The 22,179-nt window shown below is 38.4% G+C and overlaps 1 protein-coding gene across 1 annotated transcript in view; it reads left to right on the plus strand.

The window, feature by feature from the left end:
* The first annotated feature begins 7,552 nt into the window (after window positions 1–7,552).
* Window positions 7,553–22,179, plus strand: part of CFAP107 (cilia and flagella associated protein 107) — a 34,850-nt gene continuing 20,223 nt past the window's right edge. Inside the window, exon 1 of the mRNA XM_020902245.2 lies at window positions 7,553–7,959. Within this exon, the coding sequence (XP_020757904.2) occupies window positions 7,846–7,959 (114 nt within the window). The 5' untranslated portion in view covers window positions 7,553–7,845. The remainder of the gene's footprint in view (window positions 7,960–22,179) is intronic.

The following is a 22,179-nucleotide window of genomic DNA, read 5'->3' on the forward strand; positions in this document are numbered from 1 at the left end:
TTTGAGGCAACAAGGAATAATCTATAATTCAGAAGTTAAAAAAAACCTGGAATTGTAAAAAGTAGCATATATACATAGATTATTAATCAAGCAAAGTTTAGAACTGAAAAATGCAACAAATCAATGGGTGGGTTTAATTTCACACTGGGCACACTTGAGAGAGGATCTGTGGGCTGGGATATAGATCAGAAGAAACTATTCAGAAGTACAAAGAAACAAAAGGATAGAAAATACAGAAGGGGGTCCAGAGACTTTGAGGATTCAGTGAGAAAGTTGTGGCAAATATGCAGCTGGTGTTCCGGAAGGAACGGAGGCAGAAGCAATATTTGAACTTGTAATAGCTGAGAATTTCCTAAAATAATTGAATGAGTAAATGTCATATATTAATGCATATATATGGAATCTAGAAAAATGGTACTGATGAACCTATTTGCAGGGCAGGAATAGAGATGCAGACATAGAGAATGGACTTGTGGACATGGGCAGGGGGAAGGAGAGGGTGGGATGAACTGAAAGAGCAACATTGACATATATGCACTACCATGGGTAAAATAGCTAGCTAATGGGAAGCTGGTGTATGGCACAGGGAGCTCAGCTTGTTGCTCTTTGATGACCTAGGTGGGTGGGATAGGGGTTGGGAGGGAGTCTCAAGAGAGAGGCAATATATGTATGCATATGGCTGGTTCATGTTGTTTTACAGCAAAAACTAACACAATATTGAAAAGCAGTTATATTCCAATTAAAATGACTATAAAAAGTATTTTATACTTTCCACTATACTTATCTTTATATGTATATTTTGGGCAAAATCTCTAAAATACTGATGCAAAAGGGGTGATCAACAATGCCATATCTTGACTCTCTGAAAAGACTAATAAAATTGATCATTATCTAATGAGACCAATACAGAAAAAAGTGCAAGAGTAAATTCTAGAAATAAAAAAGGGACTCCAGCACAGATCCTAGAGATATTTAAAAAAAAACAAGGGGACATTATGAACAACATACTATCCCAAATTTGAAAATTTAGATGCAATTTGTAAATTCCTAGAAAAACACAACTCACCAAACTGACAGAAAAGGAAAGAGAAAAATGAGATTAGTTTTGTAACTAATAACAAATATTAAGTCTACAATGAAAAGCCTTCAAAAAAAGATAAACAAAACAAAAATCTCCTGGCCCAGATGCCTTGACTTACTTTATATTCAGGGATTAAACACATTAATCTTATGTAAACTGTCCTAGAGAATATAAAAAGTAGGCATACTCTTTCTGCGAGGTTAACTTAATTATAAAATAAAATCTCAAAAAAATTGCAAAGTGAAACATTCAGGCTACAAAAGTCTTACTCATGGATATAGAAACAAAGCATTTCTAAAAAACATTTGGCAAGCAGAATCCAGAAATATTAGAAAAAAGCATACTATATCATGATCATATATATATGACAGTTTAATACTAGAAATGCAAGATAGTTTAACATTGCAGAATTAATCAATATAATTTATCACATTAATGGATTCAATGAAAGAAACTGATTATCTTAATAGATGCAAAAAATTAAATATTATTTATGAAAGCTGTCTCAGCAAATTTAGAATAGAAGGAAACTTCTTGAACTCAATAAATGGCATTTATAAAAATATCATCCTTAATAGTAAACATTAAACTTTTTTCCTTACTAGGAATAGGACAAGAGTTGCTCATGTTGTTTTTAATCAACATTGTATGCGTGGTCCTAGGCAATGTAAAAGACAAGTATAAAACCAATCAGAATTGGAAAAGAAGAAATAAAATAGTTATTACTTGCAGATGCTATATTCCTGCATGCAGATTCTCAAAGAATCTACAGGGAAAGTACTAGAGTTAATAAGATAATTAACAAAGTTATTATTTAAAAAAATTAATTGTATTTTAATATATAGACAATAATCAGAAAATGAAATAAAAATAATTCATTTAAGTAGCATAAAATATAAAATACATAGGAACAGGAAATAGCAAGAGAGTGAAAAGAACTCACAGAATGAGAGAAAATATTTGTTAAACTTAAATCTGATAAGGGATTAATACTCAGAATTTAAAGAACTCCTACAACTCACTCCCACACACATCCACAAACACCCACCCACCCACACACAATTTAAAAATGGGCAAAAGACATTTCTCCAAAGAAGGTATACAAATGGGCAATGAGCACAGAAAAGATGACCAATACCTTTTGTGTGTGTTAGTCACTTAGTCATGTCCAACTCTCTGAGACCCCATGGACTGTAGCCCACCAGGTTCCTCTGTCCATGGAATTCTCCAGGCATGAATACTGTCCATTTCTTTCTCCAGGGGATTTTCCCAATCCAGGGATTGACCCACATCTCCTGCACTGAGGCAGATATTGGGAAAATACAAATTGAAACTACAATGAGGTACTACCTCACACCTATTAGGATAGGTTATCAGGAAAAAAAAAAAGAAAGAAAGAAAAAAGAAAAAATAACAAGTGTTGGCAAAGAAATGGAGAAACAAGAACCCTGTGCATTGCTGGTGGGAAAGTAAAAATGGTGTGGTTGCTGTGTAAAATAGTTTTCTGGGGCTGATGCCACTCTTAGGTGAAAACTCAATAGAGTGTATGTCAAACAGTTATCTGTAAACCAATTTTCACAGCTGCATTATTCACATAGCTGAAAGGTGGAAGCAGTCCAAATGTCCATCAACAGATAAAGAAAGTGTGATATTATATATACACACACATACAGAAAATAGAATATAATTATTCAGCCATAAAAATCCAGCACTGAGGACTCTGCAGTGGGAGAGACCTCGTTTCAAAGATTGGTTATTTCATGCAGTTTGACTACATAGCTTCTCTTTGGTATCATTTTTAACTAAATAAAGTCAAAGAGTTTTGCATCAAAAAAAAGAAAAGGAATGAAATTCTGACACATGCTACAACATGGAAGGATCTAGAAAACATTAAGTTAAGCAAAATAAGTTATGACGTACGTGGAGCAATCGAATTCACAGAGATGAGAAAGTGGAAAAGCGGTTACCAGAGCTTGAGGGACGGTGGAATGGGGAACAATAATTAACCATTATTGCTTAATGGGTACATAATTTCTGTTTGGGATGATTAAAACGTTCTAGAAAATGTGGACTAATAGAAATAAAGACTTATACACTGTTGAGGGGATGCATAATAAATTGATGTAATGCTTTAGAAAATATTATTAGTTTGGCATTGTCTAGCAAAGTTAAGACATGCATACCCTATGACCCAGAAACCCTGCTCCTAGGTATATATCCAAGAGCAGAGGTTTTCAAAGCATGGTCCATGGACCCCTGGAGATACCCAGGCTCCTTTCAGGAAATCTTCAATGTCAATACTGTTCCAGGTAGCAGTGCTAAAGAATCTGCCTGCCAATGCAGGAGACACAAGAGACTCGAGTCCATCCTTGGGTTAGGAAGATCCCCTGGAGAAGGAAATGGTAACCCACTTCAGTATTCTTGCCTGGGAAATTCCATGGACAGAGAAGCCTGGGAAGCTATAGTCCATGGGGTCTCAAAGAGTCAGATACGACTGAGCGACTGAGCATGCCTTCTTAATGGTATTAAGGTATTATTTGCCTTTTTCCATGTTCTTGGCATTTGCACTGATAGTACAAAAGTGATGGTGAGTAAAAATGCAAGAGACTGTGCCTAAATCAAAGCAGTGCCATTATCAGTCATATTCTTCACCACCACACACTTGCAGTTTAAAAAAAGTCACTAGTTTCACATAGAGTGTCCGTGATGAAGAAGTAGAAATTATTAATTTTATTAAATCTTGACATCTGAGCAGACATCTTTTTTACATGCTGTGTGATGAAATGGGAAGGACACGTGTGAGAAAGCACTGCTGTGGCATGTCCATGTTCAATGGTTCTCTTGAGAAAAAATGCTGTGTGTGCAATTGTTTGAGTTGTGAGCGAAGTAAGTTGGGCTTTTTTTTGCACCTTGTGGGATTTTAGTTCCTTGACCAGTGATCAACCTGAGCCCCTATCAGCGGAAGCACAGAGTCCTAACCATTGGATAGCCAGGGAATTCCCAGGGCTTTTTTTTTTTTTTTAAATGAAACTTTTACTTGGAATAACAATTGGAAGACAAAACCATCGTTATTCAAGTTGGAACATTTGCCAAATGTGTTTTAAAAAATGAATGACGAAAGGCTCTCACTTCAAAGAAAGCAATAGTCAGTAGTTACTGCCGATAACAAAACTTTGAGCTTTCAAGCTAAACCTAAAATTTTTGGAAAACTTGTATCTACCAATATGACTTTGTCAACTTCCTACTATGTGCTTTTCTGATGATATCAGTAGGGATATTAGCAAATGTGATTTTGGGGAATATTGTATAGTGAAACATGTTAACGTTTGGAAGATCTATCTGCACAGCTCTATAAAATAATATTTTCCAAAAGACCACCATGATGTTACAAAATTACAAGTAGGTTAAAGATCTATCCAAAGTACAAGATCAACCAGTGGATTTTAATATAATAGAGCTCAAAGAGTTCATTGAGTAGTTTCAGACTCCACAGTCCAATTAACCTTTGAAAACTGCCACTTGGGGACTCCCCTAGCGATCCAGTGGTTAAGACTGTGCATGTCCATTGCAGGAGACATGGGTTCCATCCCTGGTTTCAAACTGGGATCCCACACACTGCAAGACATGGCCAAGAAAAAAAAAAAAAGCAAACCAAACAATTAATTTCAAAGGCTAGGAAAATTCTTCTCTCTCTTATAACTACATATCTCTGTAATAGTGATTTTCTCCTTTAAACTAAACAGCATACTCCAATAGATCAAAAGTTTGTTGTTACTTATAAATTAATAAATATTAATATATAATTCATTGGGTTGGCCAATTCTGTGGTGTAAATATTCCTACCATGACCAGTTTCAAGTAACCAACATGACTACAGAATGTAGTGTCAGCTCTCACAAACAGTCTGGCTCCAGACCACTAATATAATCCACACTTTTCTCGTGGTTCTTCTATAGGTTTTATGAGACTAAAAATTTGAAAGAACACTGCCCTAGAAAAATGGCACTATCTGGCCATCAGGAGACTTGTTCTGTGCCCCCCAGACTCATAGGAACCACAGCTACAAGGGCTTCCCTGGTGGCTCAGATGGCAAAGAATCTGCCTGAAATGTGAGAGGCCTGGCTTCAATCCCTGGGTTGGGAAGATCCCCTGGAGAAGGGCATGGCAACCCACTCCAGTATTCTTGCCTGGAGAATTCCCATGGACAGAGGAGCCTGGCGGGCTACAGTCCATAGGATCACACAGAGTTAGACACGACTGAGCACTTAAGCACAGCACAGCCACATGCAACACAGATGATTCTTAAAAACATTAACTGTATTGGGGAAAAGCAATCAGACTCAGATGAATACATGCTATAGGATTCCATTTATGGAAAGCATGGAATTTATTATAACTAAATTGACTATAAACCATTTCATTTATTTTTAATGTAATTTTTCATGTTTGTGTTACAGTTTATAATAAGAACTTTAAAAAAATGTAATTATACAGAACACGTAGCTCTCCTATGTTTTGATTGGTAGACATCCCGTCTTCTTGGCTTAAGCCCTACCCAAATATAGTCCTGCCAAATAAAAGTTTGCTCTGTTCTATCTACCACGCCCTTTCCTTGCCACATTCTTTGTTTCAATGCAGAACAGTTTCCTGGAATTCCTCTACTTTAGTTTCAAGGTCATTGGAAAACACTTTTCTCTGAATTGCCTGCTTGAAATCGAATGTCTTTACTTGTGGCAAGCAAAACTACTAAAAAAGAAGAACTAAAGAGCCTCTTGATGAAAGTGAAAGAGGAGAGTGAAAAAGTTGGCTTAAAACACAACATTCAAATAACTAAGATCATGGCATCCGGTCCCATCACTTCATGGCAAATAGATGGGGAAACAATGGAAAGAGTGACAGACTTTATTTTTGGGGGATCCAAAATTACTGCAGATGGTGACTGCAGCCATGTAACTAAAAGACACTTGCTCCTTGGAAGAAAAGCTATGACCAACCTAGACAGCATATCAAAAAGCAGAGACATTGCCTTTTAAAAGTCCGTCTAGTCAAAGCTATGGTTTTGCCAGTAGCCATGTGTGGATGTGAGAATTGAAAAGAAAGCTGAACGCCGAAGAATTGATGCTTTTGAACTGTGGTTTTGGAGAAGACCCTTGAAAGTCCCTTGAATTGCAAGGAGATCCAAATCAGTCAATCCGCAAGGAAATCAGTCCTGAATATTCATTGGAAGGACTGATGCTGAAGCTGAAACTCCGATACTTTGGCAACCTGATGCGAAGAACTGACTCACTGGAAAAGACCCTGATGCTGGGAAAGATTGAAGGCAGGAAGAGAAGAGGATGACAGAGGATGAGATGATTAGATGTCATCACCAACTCAATGGACACAAGTTTGAGCAAGCTCCGGGAGTTGGTGATGGACAGGGAAGCCTGGTGTACTGCAGTCCGTGGGGTTGAAAAGAGTTGGACATGACTGAGAGACTGAACTAAACTAAAAATAAGACTACAGTGTGCTGCTTCTTTAAAGTGAAGCTACTTAGTCATATCTGACTCTTTGTGACCCCACGGACTGTAGCCTACCAGGCTCCTCCATCCATGGGGTTTTCCAGGCAAGAGTGGTGGAGTGGGCTGCCATTTCATTCTCCAGGGGACCTTCCCAACCCAGGAATTGAACTCGGGTCTCCTGCATTGCAGACAGACGCTTTACCATCTGAGCCACCAGGGAAGCCTACTGATTCTTTAACTTAACCATATATTGCAGGCATCTTCCTATGTCAGCATTTTTTAACAGCTACAGGGTATTTCATTATATGATATGCTACAGTTTGTTGAGCCAGCCCTCCATTTGTAGATATCTAGATGGTTGGTTCTTAATTTTTTGGCTTAAAGAATAAGCAAAGTCATGGTCTTTATCTCAGTGGACTGAGCTCTATTGGAATGGATCCCTGGTCTAGCCACTGAGCATTGTACTAATAGCTCCAGGTCAGTGCTCTGGATGTAGCATATGCTTGATAGAATGACTGTGGAATGAATGAATGAAGATGATCTGAATGAATCATATTTATTAGCATTCTTCCTGGAAGCCCCTTAGGCAAAGGGGCAGATGGGCAATGAGCAGAGCCCAGTGGTAAAAGAACTGAATCAGAGTGGATTTAAATCCTAACTCTCCACATGTGTGACTTGAGGTAGCTATTTAATCCCTCTTTACTTCAGTGTCCTCATCCATAAAATGGGTACAGTTATGGCACCTGCTTCATAGGACTCTTTGAGGGTTAAACAAACGAGTACATGTAAAGGTCTCAGCATGGGTCTAGAATGTCAGCATTCATTAAAGGGTAGAATGTGATCATCATCTCAGTTCATCTAGGTATTAAAATGCAGCATGCATGATACCTCTTGGTAACCAGGAGGTTACATGACATGGAAACCAGGTCCTTCTGGCTCCTGCTTTTGTGGTGATTGCTGTTCATTTGATTTGCTTTTTTAACATCAATTTTGCTTCTGAGGAATCAGCTACCCCCTTAAGGAGAGTATTTATACTCATAGTCTATCACCATGGAGATTGTCAACAGTAGGGAATCCAAGATCACATCACCTCTTTCTGGAGACTGAAAGTGGACTCTCAGTGCCCTTTAATCCTGTGAATTTAGCTGGGTGTCATCTACATTCTGACTGCTGAAAAGAAAAAAAGGCACTCCAAACAGCAGCTTCATAACATCTCCCACCTCGAAAACTTAAACTGTGTCAAGTCAAAGAAGCTTGGGACAAATGCAATTTCTTACTGCCATAAGTCCACAGTCATTCTCCACACCAAGTTGGAAGATTGAGACCAAGTATTCAACCAGAGTGCTCACTGGAAACTGGACAGAGGAGAGGAGGAAGGTAAGAAAAAAGAAGGTGGACAGAGGGCTCAGAAGGAGACCTGGCAGGGAGGACGAGTGAGGGCATTGTGTGCATGTGTGCTCAGTCACTCTCTGTGACGCCATGAATTGTAGCCCGCCAGGTTCCTCTGTCCATGGAATTTTCCAGGCAAGAATGGAGTGGGTTGCCATTTCCTACTCCAAGGGATCTTCCCAACTCAGAGCTCGAACCCTTGTCTCCTGCATTAGCAGGCAGATTCTTTACCACTGTACCACCCAAGGGTATTACTATTTCTAAATCAAGGGCCTCAAATATTTGAATCTTAAGAAGGTGGCATTAGGGACTCTATGCAGATAGACTCCCTAACACAGAGGAGTTACATTCAAGCAGTCATCAAAATCCCCATTTATATCTTGAAAACATCATAGTACAGGAGTCAATAAGGTTGTGCCTTGAAGTTCTGTAGTCAGTGGAGTGTTTCTAGGCATCAGATGTTCTCTGTTCCTAACTCAGCTTCATCTTGATTTGAAGAACATCTGCCCTCCCTGGGCGGGCCCTTCCGGATGTATTACCTGCCAAAGCAGGCTTGCCGCTCCTTGTCTTGATGGCCAGGGATGAGCTGCTGCCCTCCAGCACCTGATCCGCACCTTTGCCCTGCTTGTTCATGTCACCATTCACTTTCAAAACGGAGCAGGTGTGCTCCTGGTGTTCCCATGTGTCTTAAAGACCAGCTCAAAGTACTTGCCTAAATTGACCTGCATAAAACTGGGTATCTTCATTTGTGGCAATCAAGACTGACCCACATAAGTTTCTGCAGAGATATCTAGGCATCTTCATATCTTCTTGGAAAACAGGCAATGAAAAGAAGGTGAGACAGGATTGGCAGCTTTGGTGTAAGTGTGGGGAAGGTTAATAGTGACTTCTGAGAACTAGAAGAGGCTCTTTTCATGCGGGAACCTTAGCATTTGTCACCCTTCTGGTCAGACATGGCTTTTGGCCATTTTTAACTCTGACTGCACTTGTCTTTGTTTGTGGAGTAGGTGTGCGTGTAATCCAAGAGCAAGAAAGACTGGTTAAGCAATCCCATTGGGCTCCCGTAGACAAAGCAGTACCTGGGGATATTATGGGCTGATCCTACACCGAGAGGAGATTGTATAAAGAAAGCAGAGTTGGAGCAATTTCAGAAAGATGGCAGACTAAGAAGTTCCAGGCCCCTTGTTTTCCCATGGAAACACTTAAAAAGCAACTATTAGCCTAATTGAAACAAATATATGGGAGCTCTGGAAAGCAAAGGTCTATACCAAAAAAATCAAACGCCCATTTTAGAAAAAGCCACATTCAAAATAGTAGGAAACTCCATGGTGTTTTCCCCTGCCCTCCCCCCATTCCTGTCCCAGCACAGCATGGTGCAGTGTGGGAGAAGCAGTGGCCCAGTCCCAGTTCCCTCCCTGGAACACAGAGGGAGTGGAGCAACACTGTAACTTGTCTGGAAGCTGCCTGAAGGATTGGTCTCTGTTTTGCTAACTCAGAGGTCAAATGGGATAAAGTAGGTAGTTCATATTTCAGGCTAGTAAGAGCTTGGAAAGCAGCAGTGGTCAACAGTTAGTGAAAGCTGCAGGGGACTACAAACTTGCAAAGGTCTGGGGGTAAGAGATTATAGGTAGAGGAAGGCAACAGAGCATCTAAGACTCTGAAAAGGAACCAGAGATGGGCTTCTTGGAAAAATTAAGGAATTTTAAAGCAGCTATGTATACAAGGAGAAATAAAAAGCACACAGACACAGAGTCATAGGCAGGATGCATGCTCACGTTCAGAAAAGTCTTAAGAAGAATTAAAACCTTCTTACCTGACTCCAAGGCTCAGAACATGTCCACTACTTGGTAGAGATCTTTCCTTGTGTGGAGCCAGTCTGCAAAGCCCAGGAGAGATAGCTGTTTTTCTCTCAAGTGCTCAATGTTAAAAAAAAAAAAAAAAAAAAACCAACATAGACATAAAAAGAAACAAGAAAAGATGGTCCATTCAAAGGAAAAAAATTAAATGGAAGAAACAGTCCCTAAAGAAATACAGACAGCAGTAGTACCAGAGAAAAACTAAAAAACAAACAAACAAACAAAAGAAAAACCTGTCTTAAATATACTTAAAGAGCTAAAAGGAAATGTGGACAAAGAATTGAAGGAAATCAGGAAAATAATATATAAGCAAAATGAGAATATTAATGAAAGATAGAAATTCTAAAAAGGAACCAAACAAAAATGTGTGTGTGTGTGTGTGTGTGTGTGTGTGTACTCAGTCGCGTCTAACTCTTTGTGACCCCATAGACTGCCAGGCTCCTCTGTCCATGGAATTCTCCAGGCAAGAATACTGGAGTGGGTTGCCATTTCCTCTTCCAGGGGATATTCCTGACCCGGGGATCAAAGCTACATCTCCTGCATTCGCAGGCAGATTCTTTATTCCTGAGCCACCTGGGAAGCCCAAATGAAAATAATAGAATTGAAATATACTGTAACGTGTATGAAAAAAAATTCATTAGAGACATTCAAAAGTGGGTTTGAACAGGCAGAAGTAAGAATCAGAAAACTTGAAGATAGATTACTTGAAAATATTGAGCCTAGGTAGCAAAAAGAGGAATGAATGAAGAAAATTGAGCAGAGACCAAAGACTTGTGGGACACCCTCAAGCTGACCAATATACTGACTATGGGATAAATTAAAATAGAAAGGGGCAGAGAGATAATTTGAAGAAATAATGACTGAAAACTGCCAGACTAGATATGGATCTACAAATCCCAGAAGCTCAGTAGAGACCAAATAAGTTAAATCCCCAGATACTCACACAGAGACAATTATAATCAATCTGTTGAAAGTCAAAGAAAAAGAGAGAATCTTCAAAACAGCCAGAAAAAATGGACTCATCGTATGCAAGGGAGCCATAATAAGCTTATCATCAGATTTCTCAGCAGAAACTTTGCAGGTCAGAAAACAGTGAGGTGATATCTTTAAAGGGCTCAGTCCCCGCAAACCAAAAACTAAGCAAAACCAAACCCCACCCCCCAAAAACCCCATCCCTCTATTGACTGAGAATAGCTTAGCCAACAAAACTTTCCTTCAAAAGTGGAGAAATAAAAACATTCCCAGATAAACAGGAGCTGAGGGAGTTCATTACTGCTACATCCTCCCCACAGGAAGTGGTAATGGGAGTCCTTGAAGTTGGTATGGAGAAATGCTAAACAGTAACTTGAAATTATATGAAAATATAAAGACCCCTGGTAAAGATAAATGTACAAATATAGACACCATCATTATTATAATTTTGGTTTGTAGTTCCATTATTTTCTACACAATTAAAAAACACAAAAGCATTATATATTATAAATTCATGTTAATGGGTACACAGTATATCAACATGTAATTTGTGACATCAATAACATAAAATGAGGGAAGACAAAGCTATATCAGAGTGGGTTTTTATTAATGAGTTAAGGTAAGATAGTATGAATTTAAAATAGATGGTTAGGCAATTTGGATGGACATAGAGATTATCATACTGAGTGAAGTAAGTCACATAGAGAAATAGTATATGACATCCCTTATACACAGAATCTAAAAAGAAATGATACAAATGAACTTACTTACAAAGCAGAAACAGACTCACAGACTTAGAGAATGAATTTATGGTTCCCAGTGGGGGAAGGGAGGGGGGAATGGATAATTAGTGAGTGTGGGAATCAACATGTACACACTGCTATATTTAAAATGAATAACCAACAAGGACCTACTATATAGCACAGGGAACTCTGCTCCAGGTTATATGGCAGCCTGGATCGGAGGGGAGTTTGGGAGAGAATGGATACATATGTATGGATGGTTGAGTCCATTTGCTGTCCACCTGAAACTATCACATTATTAATCAGCTATACTCCAATATAAAATAAAGAGCTAAAATTAATTAAAAATAAGATAGATCATTATAAATTTAAGATGTTATGTATAATTCCCATGATAACTACAAAGAAAATCTCTCTAAAATATACATAAGAGAAAATGAGAAAGAAAAATAGGTCACTACTAAAAATTAAATAAACACAAAGAAAAGTAGTAATGGCGAAAATGAGGGGTAAAAAGCCCTATAAGACATAAAAGAAAACAAATAACAAAATGGTAAAAGTAAATAACAGTAATTACTTTATTTTTTTTTCTTTTTTTTTCCAGTAATTACTTTAAATGTAAATAGATTAAATGCTCATCAAAAGAGATTTGCGGAATGGGGAAAAAACAAGATTTTTTTTCATCCGCCACCTATCAGACTGTTTTTAGATCTAAGGACATGCAAAAGTTGAAAATAAAAGGCTAGAAAAAGATACTCCCTGCAAATATCAACTCAAAGAGAGTGAGGTGGCACTATATTAATTTCACAGAAAATGAAGTTTAAGTAAAAAAATGTTACAAGAGCCAAAGAAGGGCAGGGTATATTGAAGAAAGGATCATGAAGAAATAGAAAGTATGAATAGACATATAACTAGTAAGGAAATTGAATCAGTAATCAAAGAGCTCCCCAAAATAAAAGCCCAGGACTAGATGGTTTCACTGGTGAATTCTACTTAGCTTTTAACTACTTTAACATAGGCCTTCCCTGGTAGCTCAGCTACCAGGATCTGCCTGCAGTGTAGGAGACCCCCGTTCCATTTCTGGGTCAGGAAGATCCCCTGGAGAAGGGATAGGCTCCCACTCTAGTATTCTTGGGCTTCCTTTGTGGCTCAGCTGGTAAAGAATCCATCTGCAATGTGGGAGACCTGGGTTCGGTCCCTGGGTTGGGAACATCCTCAGGAGAAGGAAACAGCTACCCACTCCAGTATTCTGGCCTGGAGAATTCCATGGACTGTATAGTCCATGGAGTCACAAAGAGTTGGACATGACTGAGTGACTTTCACTTCACCTTAACATAATAAAGGCCACGTATGAAAAGCCCAGCTACAATCATACCCATGCAAAGGAATGAAGTTGGACACCTACCCCACACCATATTCAAAAATTAATTCAAAATGAATCAAAGACCTACATGTAAGGTCTTTAGGTCTATATGTAAGACCTAAAATTATAAAACTCTTAGAAGAAAACAGGAGAAAAGCTACATGACATTAAATTTGGCACTGATTTCTTGGATATGACACTCTAAACATAGGCAACAAGAGAAAAAATAGATAAACTGGACTTCACCAAAATTAAAAACTTTATGCATGAAAGACCTTATTAAAAAGAGTGGAAGCAGGCTCTTGCAGAGAGATATTTGCATATTTATATTCTTAACAGCATTATTCACAGGAACTGGAATGTAGAAGTAATTCAGTGAGAAATGGATAAGCAAAATAGAGCATATACATACCATGGAATATTACTCAATCTTTAAGAGAAATTATGAAATTAGGAAATTATGAAACACGCTACCAAGTAGAAAAACCTTGAAGACACTAAGCCAAGTGCAATGTTCAGTTCAGTTCAGTTCAATCACTCAGTCATGTCCGACTCTTTGCAACCCCATGGACTGCAGCATGCCTGGCCTCCCTGTCCATCACCAACTCCCGGAGTTTACTCAAACTCACTTCCATTGAGTCAGTGATTCCATCCAAAAATCTCATCCTCTGTTGTCCCCTTCTCCTCCCGTCCTCAATCTTTCCCAGAATCAGGGTCTTTTCAAATGAGTCAGTTCTTCACATTAGGTGGCCAAAGTATTGGAGTTTCAGCTTCAACATCAGTCCTTCCAGTGAATATTCAGGATTGATTTCCCTTAGGATGGACTGGTTGGATCTCCTTGCAGTCCAAGGGACTCTCAAGAGTCTTCTCCAACATCACAGTTCAAAAGCATCAATTCTTTGGTGCTCAGCTTTCTTTATAGTCCAACTCTCACATCCATACATGACTACAGGAAAAACCAGAGCCTTGACTAGACGGACCTTTGTTGACAAAGTAATGTCTCTGCTTCTTAATATGCTGTCTGGGTTGGTCATAACTTTTCTTCCGAAGAGCAAGTGTTTTAATTTCATGGCTGCAGTCACCATCTGCAGCGATTTTGGAGCCCCCAAAAATAAAGTCAGCCACTGTTTCGACTGTTTCCCCATCAATTTGCCATGAAGTGATGGGACCAGAAGCCATGATTTTAGTTTTCTGAATGTTGAGCTTTAAGCCAACTTTTTCACTCTCCTCTTTCACCTTCATCAAAGGCCTCTTTAGTTCTTCTTCACTTTCTGCCATAAGGGTGGTGTCATCTGCACATCTGAGGTCATTGATATTTCTCCCGGAAATCTTGATTCCAGCTTGTGCTTCTTCCTTTTGTATTTGGAACCAGTCTGTTGTTCCATGTCCAGTTCTAGCTGTTGTTTCTTGACCTGCATACAGATTTCTCAAGAGGCAGGTCAGGTGGTCTGGTATTCCCATCTCTTTCAGAATTTTCCACAGTTTGTTGTGATCCACACATTCAAAGGCTTTGGCACAGTCAATAAAACAGAAATAGGTGTTTTTCTGGAATTCTCTTGCTTTCTTGATGATCCAGCAGATGTTGGCAACTTGATCTCTGGTTCCTCTGCCTTTTCTAAATACAGCTTGAACATCTGGAAGTTTATAGTTCATGTATTGATGAAGCCTAGCTTGGAGAATTTTGAGCATTACTTTACTAGCACGTGAGATGAGTGCAATTGTGTGGTAGTTCGAGCATTCTTTGGCATTGCCTTTCTTAGGGATTGGAATGAAAACTGACCTTTTCCAGTCCTGTGGCCACTGCTGAACTTTCCAAATTTTCTGGCATATTGAGTGCAGCACTTTCACAGAATCATCTTTCAGGATTTGAAATAGCTCAACTGGAATTCCATCACCTCCACCAGCCTTGTTCATAGTGATGCTTCCTAAGGCCCACTTGACTTCACATTCCAAGATGTCTGGCTCTAGGTGAGTGATCACACCATCGTGATTATCTGCATCTTTGTACAGTTTTTCTGTGTATTCTTGCCACCTCCTCTTAATATATTATGCTTCTGATAGGTCCATACCATTTCTGTCCTTTATTGAGCTCATCTTTGCATGAAATGTTCCCCTGGTATCTCTAATTTTCTTGAAGAGGTCTCTAGTCTTTCCCATTCTATTGTTTTCCTCTATTTCTTTGCATTGATCACTGAGGAAGACTTTCTTATCTCTCCTTGCTATTCTTTGGAACTCTGAGTTCAAATGGGTATATCTTTCCTTTTCTCCTTTGCTTTTCACTTATCTTATTTTCACAGGTATTTTTGTAAGGCCTCCTCAGACAACCATTTTGCTTTTTTGCATTTTTTTTTCCCTTGGGGATGGTCTTGATCCCTGTCTTCTGTACCATGTCACAAACCTCCATCCATAGTGCAATGTTAGTCACCAAAAGACAAATACTGCATACTCCCACTTATCTGAGATACAGTGCGTGCGTGCTCGCTCAGCTGCTTTAGTTGTGTCCAACTCTTTTCAACCCCATGGACTGTAGTCCCCCAGGCTCCTCTGTCCATGGGATTCTCCAGGCAAGAATACTGGAGTGGGTTGCCATACCCTCCTCCAGGGGATCTTCCTGACCCAGGGGTGGAATCAATGTCTCATTATCTCCTGCACTGGCAGGCGGATTCTTTACCAATAGCGCCACCTGGGAAGATCTGAGGTACAGCAGTGTAGTCAAATTCATGAAAACAGAAAGTAGAATGGTGGTTGCCAGGGGCTGAGCAAGGGAAGAATGGAGAGTTGTTGCTTAAAGGGGACAGAGTTTCAGTTTGAGATGATGAAAAAGTCCTACAAATGGATGGAGGTGGTGGTTGCTCATCAATGTGAATGTAGTTAATGCCACTGAGCTGCACACTTAAAAGTAGTTAAAAATGGGACTTCCCTGGTGGTCCAATGGCTAAGACTTCAAGCTCCCAGGGGACCTGGGTTTTCATCCCTAATTAGGGACTCACCTAATTACGTGACTCAGTAGTAAAGAGCCTGCCTGCCAAAGCAGGAGAACCAAAAGATGACGGTTTGATCCCTGGGTTTGGACGATCCGCTGAAGAAGGAAATGGCAACCTGCTTCAGTATTCTTGCCTGGGAAATTCCACGGACAGAGGAGCCTGGCAGCCTACAGGCCATGGGGTCACAAAAGAGTTGGACATGACTTAGCGACTGAGTGCACACGCGCGCGCGCGCGCACACACACACACACACACACACACACACAAGGAACTAGATTCCACATGCTACAACTAAAAAGATTCTGCATGCCAAGACTAAAGATCCTTTGTGTTGCAACTAATACGCACTGCAGCCTAATAAAAATAAAAATAGTCAAAATCGTAAATTTTGTTATGCATCTTTTACTACAATGAATTTCAAAAAACAACCAAAAATTGTGATATAATAGGGTTTTTCTGGTGGCTCAGATGGTAAAAAATGCAGGAGACCTGGGTTCAGTCCCTGGATGGGGAAGATTCCCTGGATAAGTGAATAGCTACCCACTCTAGGATTCTTTTCTTTTAAAATTTATTTATTTTTTTATTGAAGGATAATTGCTTTACAGAATTTTGTTGTTTTCTGTCAAACCTCAACATGAATCAGTCATAGGTATACATATATCCCTTCCCTTTTGAACTTCCCTCCCATCTCCCTCCCCATCCCACCCCTCTAGGTTGATACAGAGACCCTGTTTGAGTTTCCTTAGCCATACAGCAAATTCCTGTTGGCAATCTGTTTTACATATAGTAGTGTAAGTTTCCATGTTACTGTTTCCATACGTCTTACCCTCTCCTCCCCTTTCCCCATATCTACAAGGCTATTCTCTATGTCTGTTTCTCCATTGCTGCCCTGTAAGTAAATTTTTCAGTACCATTTTCCTAGATTCCGTATATATATGTGTGTGTTAGAATAGAATATTTATCTTTCTCTTTCTGACTTACTTCACTGTGTATAATAGATTCTAGATTCATCCACCTCATTAGAACTGACTCAAAGGCATTTCTTTTTATGGCTGAGTAATATTTCATTGTGTATATACACCACAACTTCTTTATCCATTCATCTCTCGAATGACATCTAGGTTGCTTCCATGTTCTAGCTATTGTAAATAGTGCTGCAGTGAATAATGGGATACATGTACCTTTTTAAATTTTGGTTTCCTCAGGGTATATGCCTAGGAGTGGGATTGTTGGGTCATATGGTGGTTTTATTCGTAGCTTTTTAAGGAGTCTCCATACTGTCTTCCTTTGTGGCTCAGCTGGTAAAGAATCTGCCTGCAATGTGGGGGACCTGGGCTCGATCCCTAAGTGGGGAAGATCCCCTGGAGAAGGGAAAGGCTACCTACTCCAGTATTCTGGCCTGGAGAATGCCATGGACTGTATAGTCCATGGGGTCCCAAAGAGTCAGACACAACTGAGTGACCTTCACTTTCACTTCACTTTCATACCATCTTCCATAGTGGCTGTATCAATTTGCATTCCCACAAAGTGCAAGAGCATTCCCTTTTCTCCACACCCTCTCCAGCATTTACTGTTTGTAGACTTTTTGATGATGGCCATTCTGACTGGTGTGAGGTGATTGTAGTTGTACAATGATAACTCATTGTAGTTTTGATTTGCATTTCTCTAATAATGAGAGATGTTGAGCATCTTTTCATGTGTTTGTTAGCCATCTGTATGTCTAAACAGATAAATGTTTGTTTAGGTCTTTTTCCCACTTTTTGATTGGGTTGTTTGTTTTTCTGGTATTGAGTTGCATGAGCTGCTTGTGTATTTTGGAAATTAATCCTTTGTCAGTTGTTTCATTTGCTATTATTTTCTCCCATTCTGTAGGTTGTCTTTTCATCTTGCTTATAGTTTCCTTTGCTGTGCAAAAGCTTTTAACTTCAATCAGGTCCCACTTGTTTACTTTTGTTTTTATTTCCATTAATCTAGGAGGTGGGTCATAGAGGATCTTGCTTTGATTTATATCACCCAGTGTTCTGCCTATGTTTTCCTCTAAGAGTTTTATAGTTTCTGGTCTTACATTTAGGTCTTTAATCCATTTTGAGTTTATCTTTGTGTATGGTGTTAGGAAGTGTTCTAATTTCATTCTTTTACATGTCACTGTACAGTGTTCACAGCACCACTTATTGAAGAGGCTGTCTTTGCCACATTGTATATTCTTGCCTTCTTTGTAAAAAATAAGGTATCCATAGGTGCATGGGTTTATTTATGGGCTTTCTATCTTATTCCATTGGTCTATATTTCTGTTTTTGTGCCAGTACCAAACTGTCTTCATGACTGCAGCTTGGTAGTATAATCTGAAGTCAGGAAGGCTGATTCCTCCAGCTCCATTCTTCTTTCACAAGACTGCTCTGGTTATTCAGGGTCTTTTGTGTTTCCATATGAATTGTGAAATCTTTTGTTCTAGTTCTGTGAAAAATGTTATTGGTAATTTGCTAGGGATAGCATTGAATCTGTAGATGGCTTTTGGTAGTCATTTTCACAATATTGATTCTTCCTATCCAGGAACATGGACTATCTCTCCATTTATGTTGACTTCGATTTCTTTCATTAGTGTCATAATTTTCTGTGTACAGTTCTTTGGTCTCCTTAGGTAAGTTTATTCCTATATATTTAATTCTTTTTGTTACAATGGTGAATGGGATTGATCCCTTAATTTCTCTTTCTGAAGTTTCATTGTTAGCATATAGAAATGCAAGTGATTTCTGTGTATTGATTTTGTATCCTGCAAGTTTGCTAAATTCACTGATTAATTCTAGTAATTTTCTGATACTATTTTTAAGTATTTCTATGTACAGTATCATGTCACCTGCAAACAGTGAGAACTTTACTTCTTCTTTTCCTATCTGGATTCATTTTATTTCTTTTTCTTCTCTGATCACTGTAGCTAGGACTTCCAGAACTACGTTGAATAATAGTGGTGGAAATGGACATGCTCATCTTGTTCCTGGTCTTAGGGGGAACGCTTTCAGTTTTTCACCATTGAGAATAATGTTTGCTGTAGGCTTATCATATATGCCTTTTACTATGTTGAGGCAGTTCCATTCTATGCCCATTTTTTGAAGAGTTTTAACCATAAATGGGTGCTGAATTTTGTCAAAGCCTTTTTCTGCATTATTGAGATTATCATATGGTTTTTATCTTTCAATTTGTTAATATGGTATATCACATTGATTGATTTGTGTATGTTGAAGAATCCTTGCATCCCTGGAATAAACCCAACTTGATCATGGTGTATGAGCTTTTTGATGCATTGCTGAATTCTGTTTGCTAAAATTTTGTGGAGAATTTTTGCATCTATGTTCATCAGTGATATTGATGATGTAGTTTTCTTTTTTGTGTGTTATCTTTGTCTGGTTTTGGTATCAGGGTGATGGTGGCCTCCTAGAATGAGTTTGGAAGTGTTCCTCCCTCTGCAATTTTTTGAAAGAGTTTTAGAAGGATAGACATTATCTTTTCTCTAAATGCTTGATAGAATCCTCCTGTGAAGCCATCTGGTCCTGGGCTTTTGTTTGTTGAGAGATTTTTGATCACAGTTTCAATTTCAGTGCTTGTAATTGGGTTGTCCCTAATTTTTTTTCTTCCTGGTTCAGTCTTGCAAGATTAAATTTTTCTAAGAATCTGTCCATTTCTTCCAGGTTATCCATTTTATTGCCATATAGTTGTTCATAACAGTCTCTTATAATCCTTTGTATTTCTGCACTGTCTGTTGTAACTTCTCCTTTTTCATTTCTAATTTTGTTGATTCGATTCTCTCTTTTTTGCTTGATGAGTCTGGCTAACAGTTTGTCAATTTTATTTATCTTCTCAAAGAACCAGCTTTTAGTTTTATTAATCTTTACTGTTGTTTCTTTCATTTCTTTTTCATATATTATTACTCATATCTTTATGATTTCTTTTCTTCTAGTATTTTTGGGGTTTTTTTGGTTCTTCTTTTTCCAGTTGTTTTAGGTGTAAAGTTAGGTTGTCTATTTGATGTTTTTCTTGTTTCTTGAGGTAAGATTGTATCACTATAAACTTCCGTCTTAGAACTGCTTTTGTTGCTCCCCATAGGTTTTGAATTGTCATATTTTCATTGTCATTTTTTTCTAGAAAATTTTTAATTTCCCTTTTGATTTCTTCAGTAACCTGTTGGTTATTTAGAAACATATTGTTTAATCTCCATGTGTTTGTGTTTCTTACAGTTTTCTTCTTGTAATTGATGTCTAGTCTCATAGCATTGTGGTCAGAGAAAATGCTTGATACGATTTCAATTTTCTTAAATTTACTGAGGTTTGATTTGTGACCCGAGATGTGGTCTATCCTGGAGAATGTTCCATATGCACTTGAGAAGAAAGTGTATTCTTCTTCATTTGGATGGAATTTCCTGAAGGTATCAATGAGATACATCTCATCTAATGTATCATTTAAGACTTGTGTTTGCTTATTAATTTTCTGTTTTGACGATCTGTCCATTGGTGCAAGTGGCGTGTTAAAGTCTCCTACTATTAATGTGTTACTGTCAATTTCTCCTTTTATTTCTGTTAGTGTTTGTCTTATGTATGAGGTGCTCCTATGTTGGGTGCATAGATATTTACAATTGTTATGTCTTCTTCTTGGATTGATCCCTTGATCATTATGCAGTGTCCCTCCTTATCTCTTGTAATCTTTCTTCCTTATTTTAAGGTCTATATTGTCTGATATGAGGGTTGCTACTTCAGCTTTCTTTTGCTTCCCATTCGCTTGGAATATATTTTTCCATCCTCTCACTTTCATTTACATTTACATTTCATTTACATTTACATTTCATTTACACTCACATTTGCATTTAAAGTAATTATTGATATATATGTTCCTATTGCCATTTTCTTAATTGGGTTTTCTCAATTTCTTAATAGGGTTGATTTCGTAGGTTTTTTCCTTCTCTTGTATTTCTTTACTATATAAGTCCCTTTAACATTTGTTGCAAAGCTGGTTTAGTAGTACTGAATTCTCTTAACTTTAGCTTGTCTGAAAAGCTTTTTATTTCTCCATCAATTTCGAATGAGACCCTTGCTGGGTACAGTAATCTTGGCGGTAGATTTTTCCCTTTCAGTACTTTAAATATATCCTGCTATTCCCGTCTGGCCTGCAGAGTTTCTGTTGAATGTATGGCGTTTTCCTTGTGTGTTACTTGTTGTTTTCCCTTTGCTGCTTTTAATATTCTTTCTTTGTGTTTAGTCCTTGTCAGTTTGACTAGTATGTGTTTTGGTGTGTTTGTCCTTGGGTTTATCCTGTATGGGACTCCTTGAACCTCTTGGACTTAGATTGACTATTTCCTTTTCCATGTTGGGGAAATTTTCAACTATAATCTCTTCAAAAATTTTCTCATACCCTTACCTTTTCTCTTCTTCTTCTGGGACCCCTATAATTTGAATGTTGGTGTGTTTGAGGTCACTGAGACTGTTCTCAGTTCTTTTCATTCTTTTTACTTTATTCTGCTCTTCAGAAGTTATTTCCACCATTTTATCTTTCAGCTCACCAATTTGTTCTTCTGCTTCAGATATTCTGCTGTTGATTCCTTCCAGATTAGTTTTAATTTCAGTAATTGTGTTGTTTGTCTCTGTATGTTTATTCTTTAATTCTTCTAGATATTTGTTAATTGATTCTCGCATTTTCTCCATTTTGTTTTCAAGGTTTTTGACCATCTTTACTATCACTATTCTGAATTCCTTTTCAGATCATTTGCCTATTTTCTCTTCATTTATTTGGACTTCTGTGTTTCTAATTTGTTCCTTCACTTGTGTAGTATTTATCTGCATTTTCATTATTTGTTTTTTAACTTATTTTGTTTGAGTTCTCCTTTTCCCAGTCTTCAAGGTTGAATTCTATCTTTCTTTTGGTGCCTGCCCTCCTAAAATTGGTCCAGTGGTCTGTGTAAACTTCGTATAAGGTGAGATTTGTGCTGAGTTTTTGTTTGTTTGTTTTTTTCCTCTGATGGGCAAGGCTGAGTGAGGTGGTAATCCTGTCTGCTGATGATTGAGTTTGTATTTTTGTTTTGTTTGTTGTTTAGATGAGGCATCCTGCACAGGGTGCTACTGGTGGTTGGAACTCAAAGGGCTTGTGGATGCCTCTCTGGTGTTACTAGCAGTCAGCTTCCGAGCCCACTCATCGACAGAAACTCTCTCTCTGGGCTTCTATTGCGACTGCGATGGTGAGGCTCCAGAGGGCTTGGGTCACCTCTTCTGTGAGTCCCGAGGAGAAGCTTGAGGGTGCCCAGTGTCTCT

This window comes from Odocoileus virginianus, chromosome 11 (genome assembly GCF_023699985.2).
Source record: "Odocoileus virginianus isolate 20LAN1187 ecotype Illinois chromosome 11, Ovbor_1.2, whole genome shotgun sequence".
Classification (NCBI taxonomy): domain Eukaryota; kingdom Metazoa; phylum Chordata; class Mammalia; order Artiodactyla; family Cervidae; genus Odocoileus; species Odocoileus virginianus.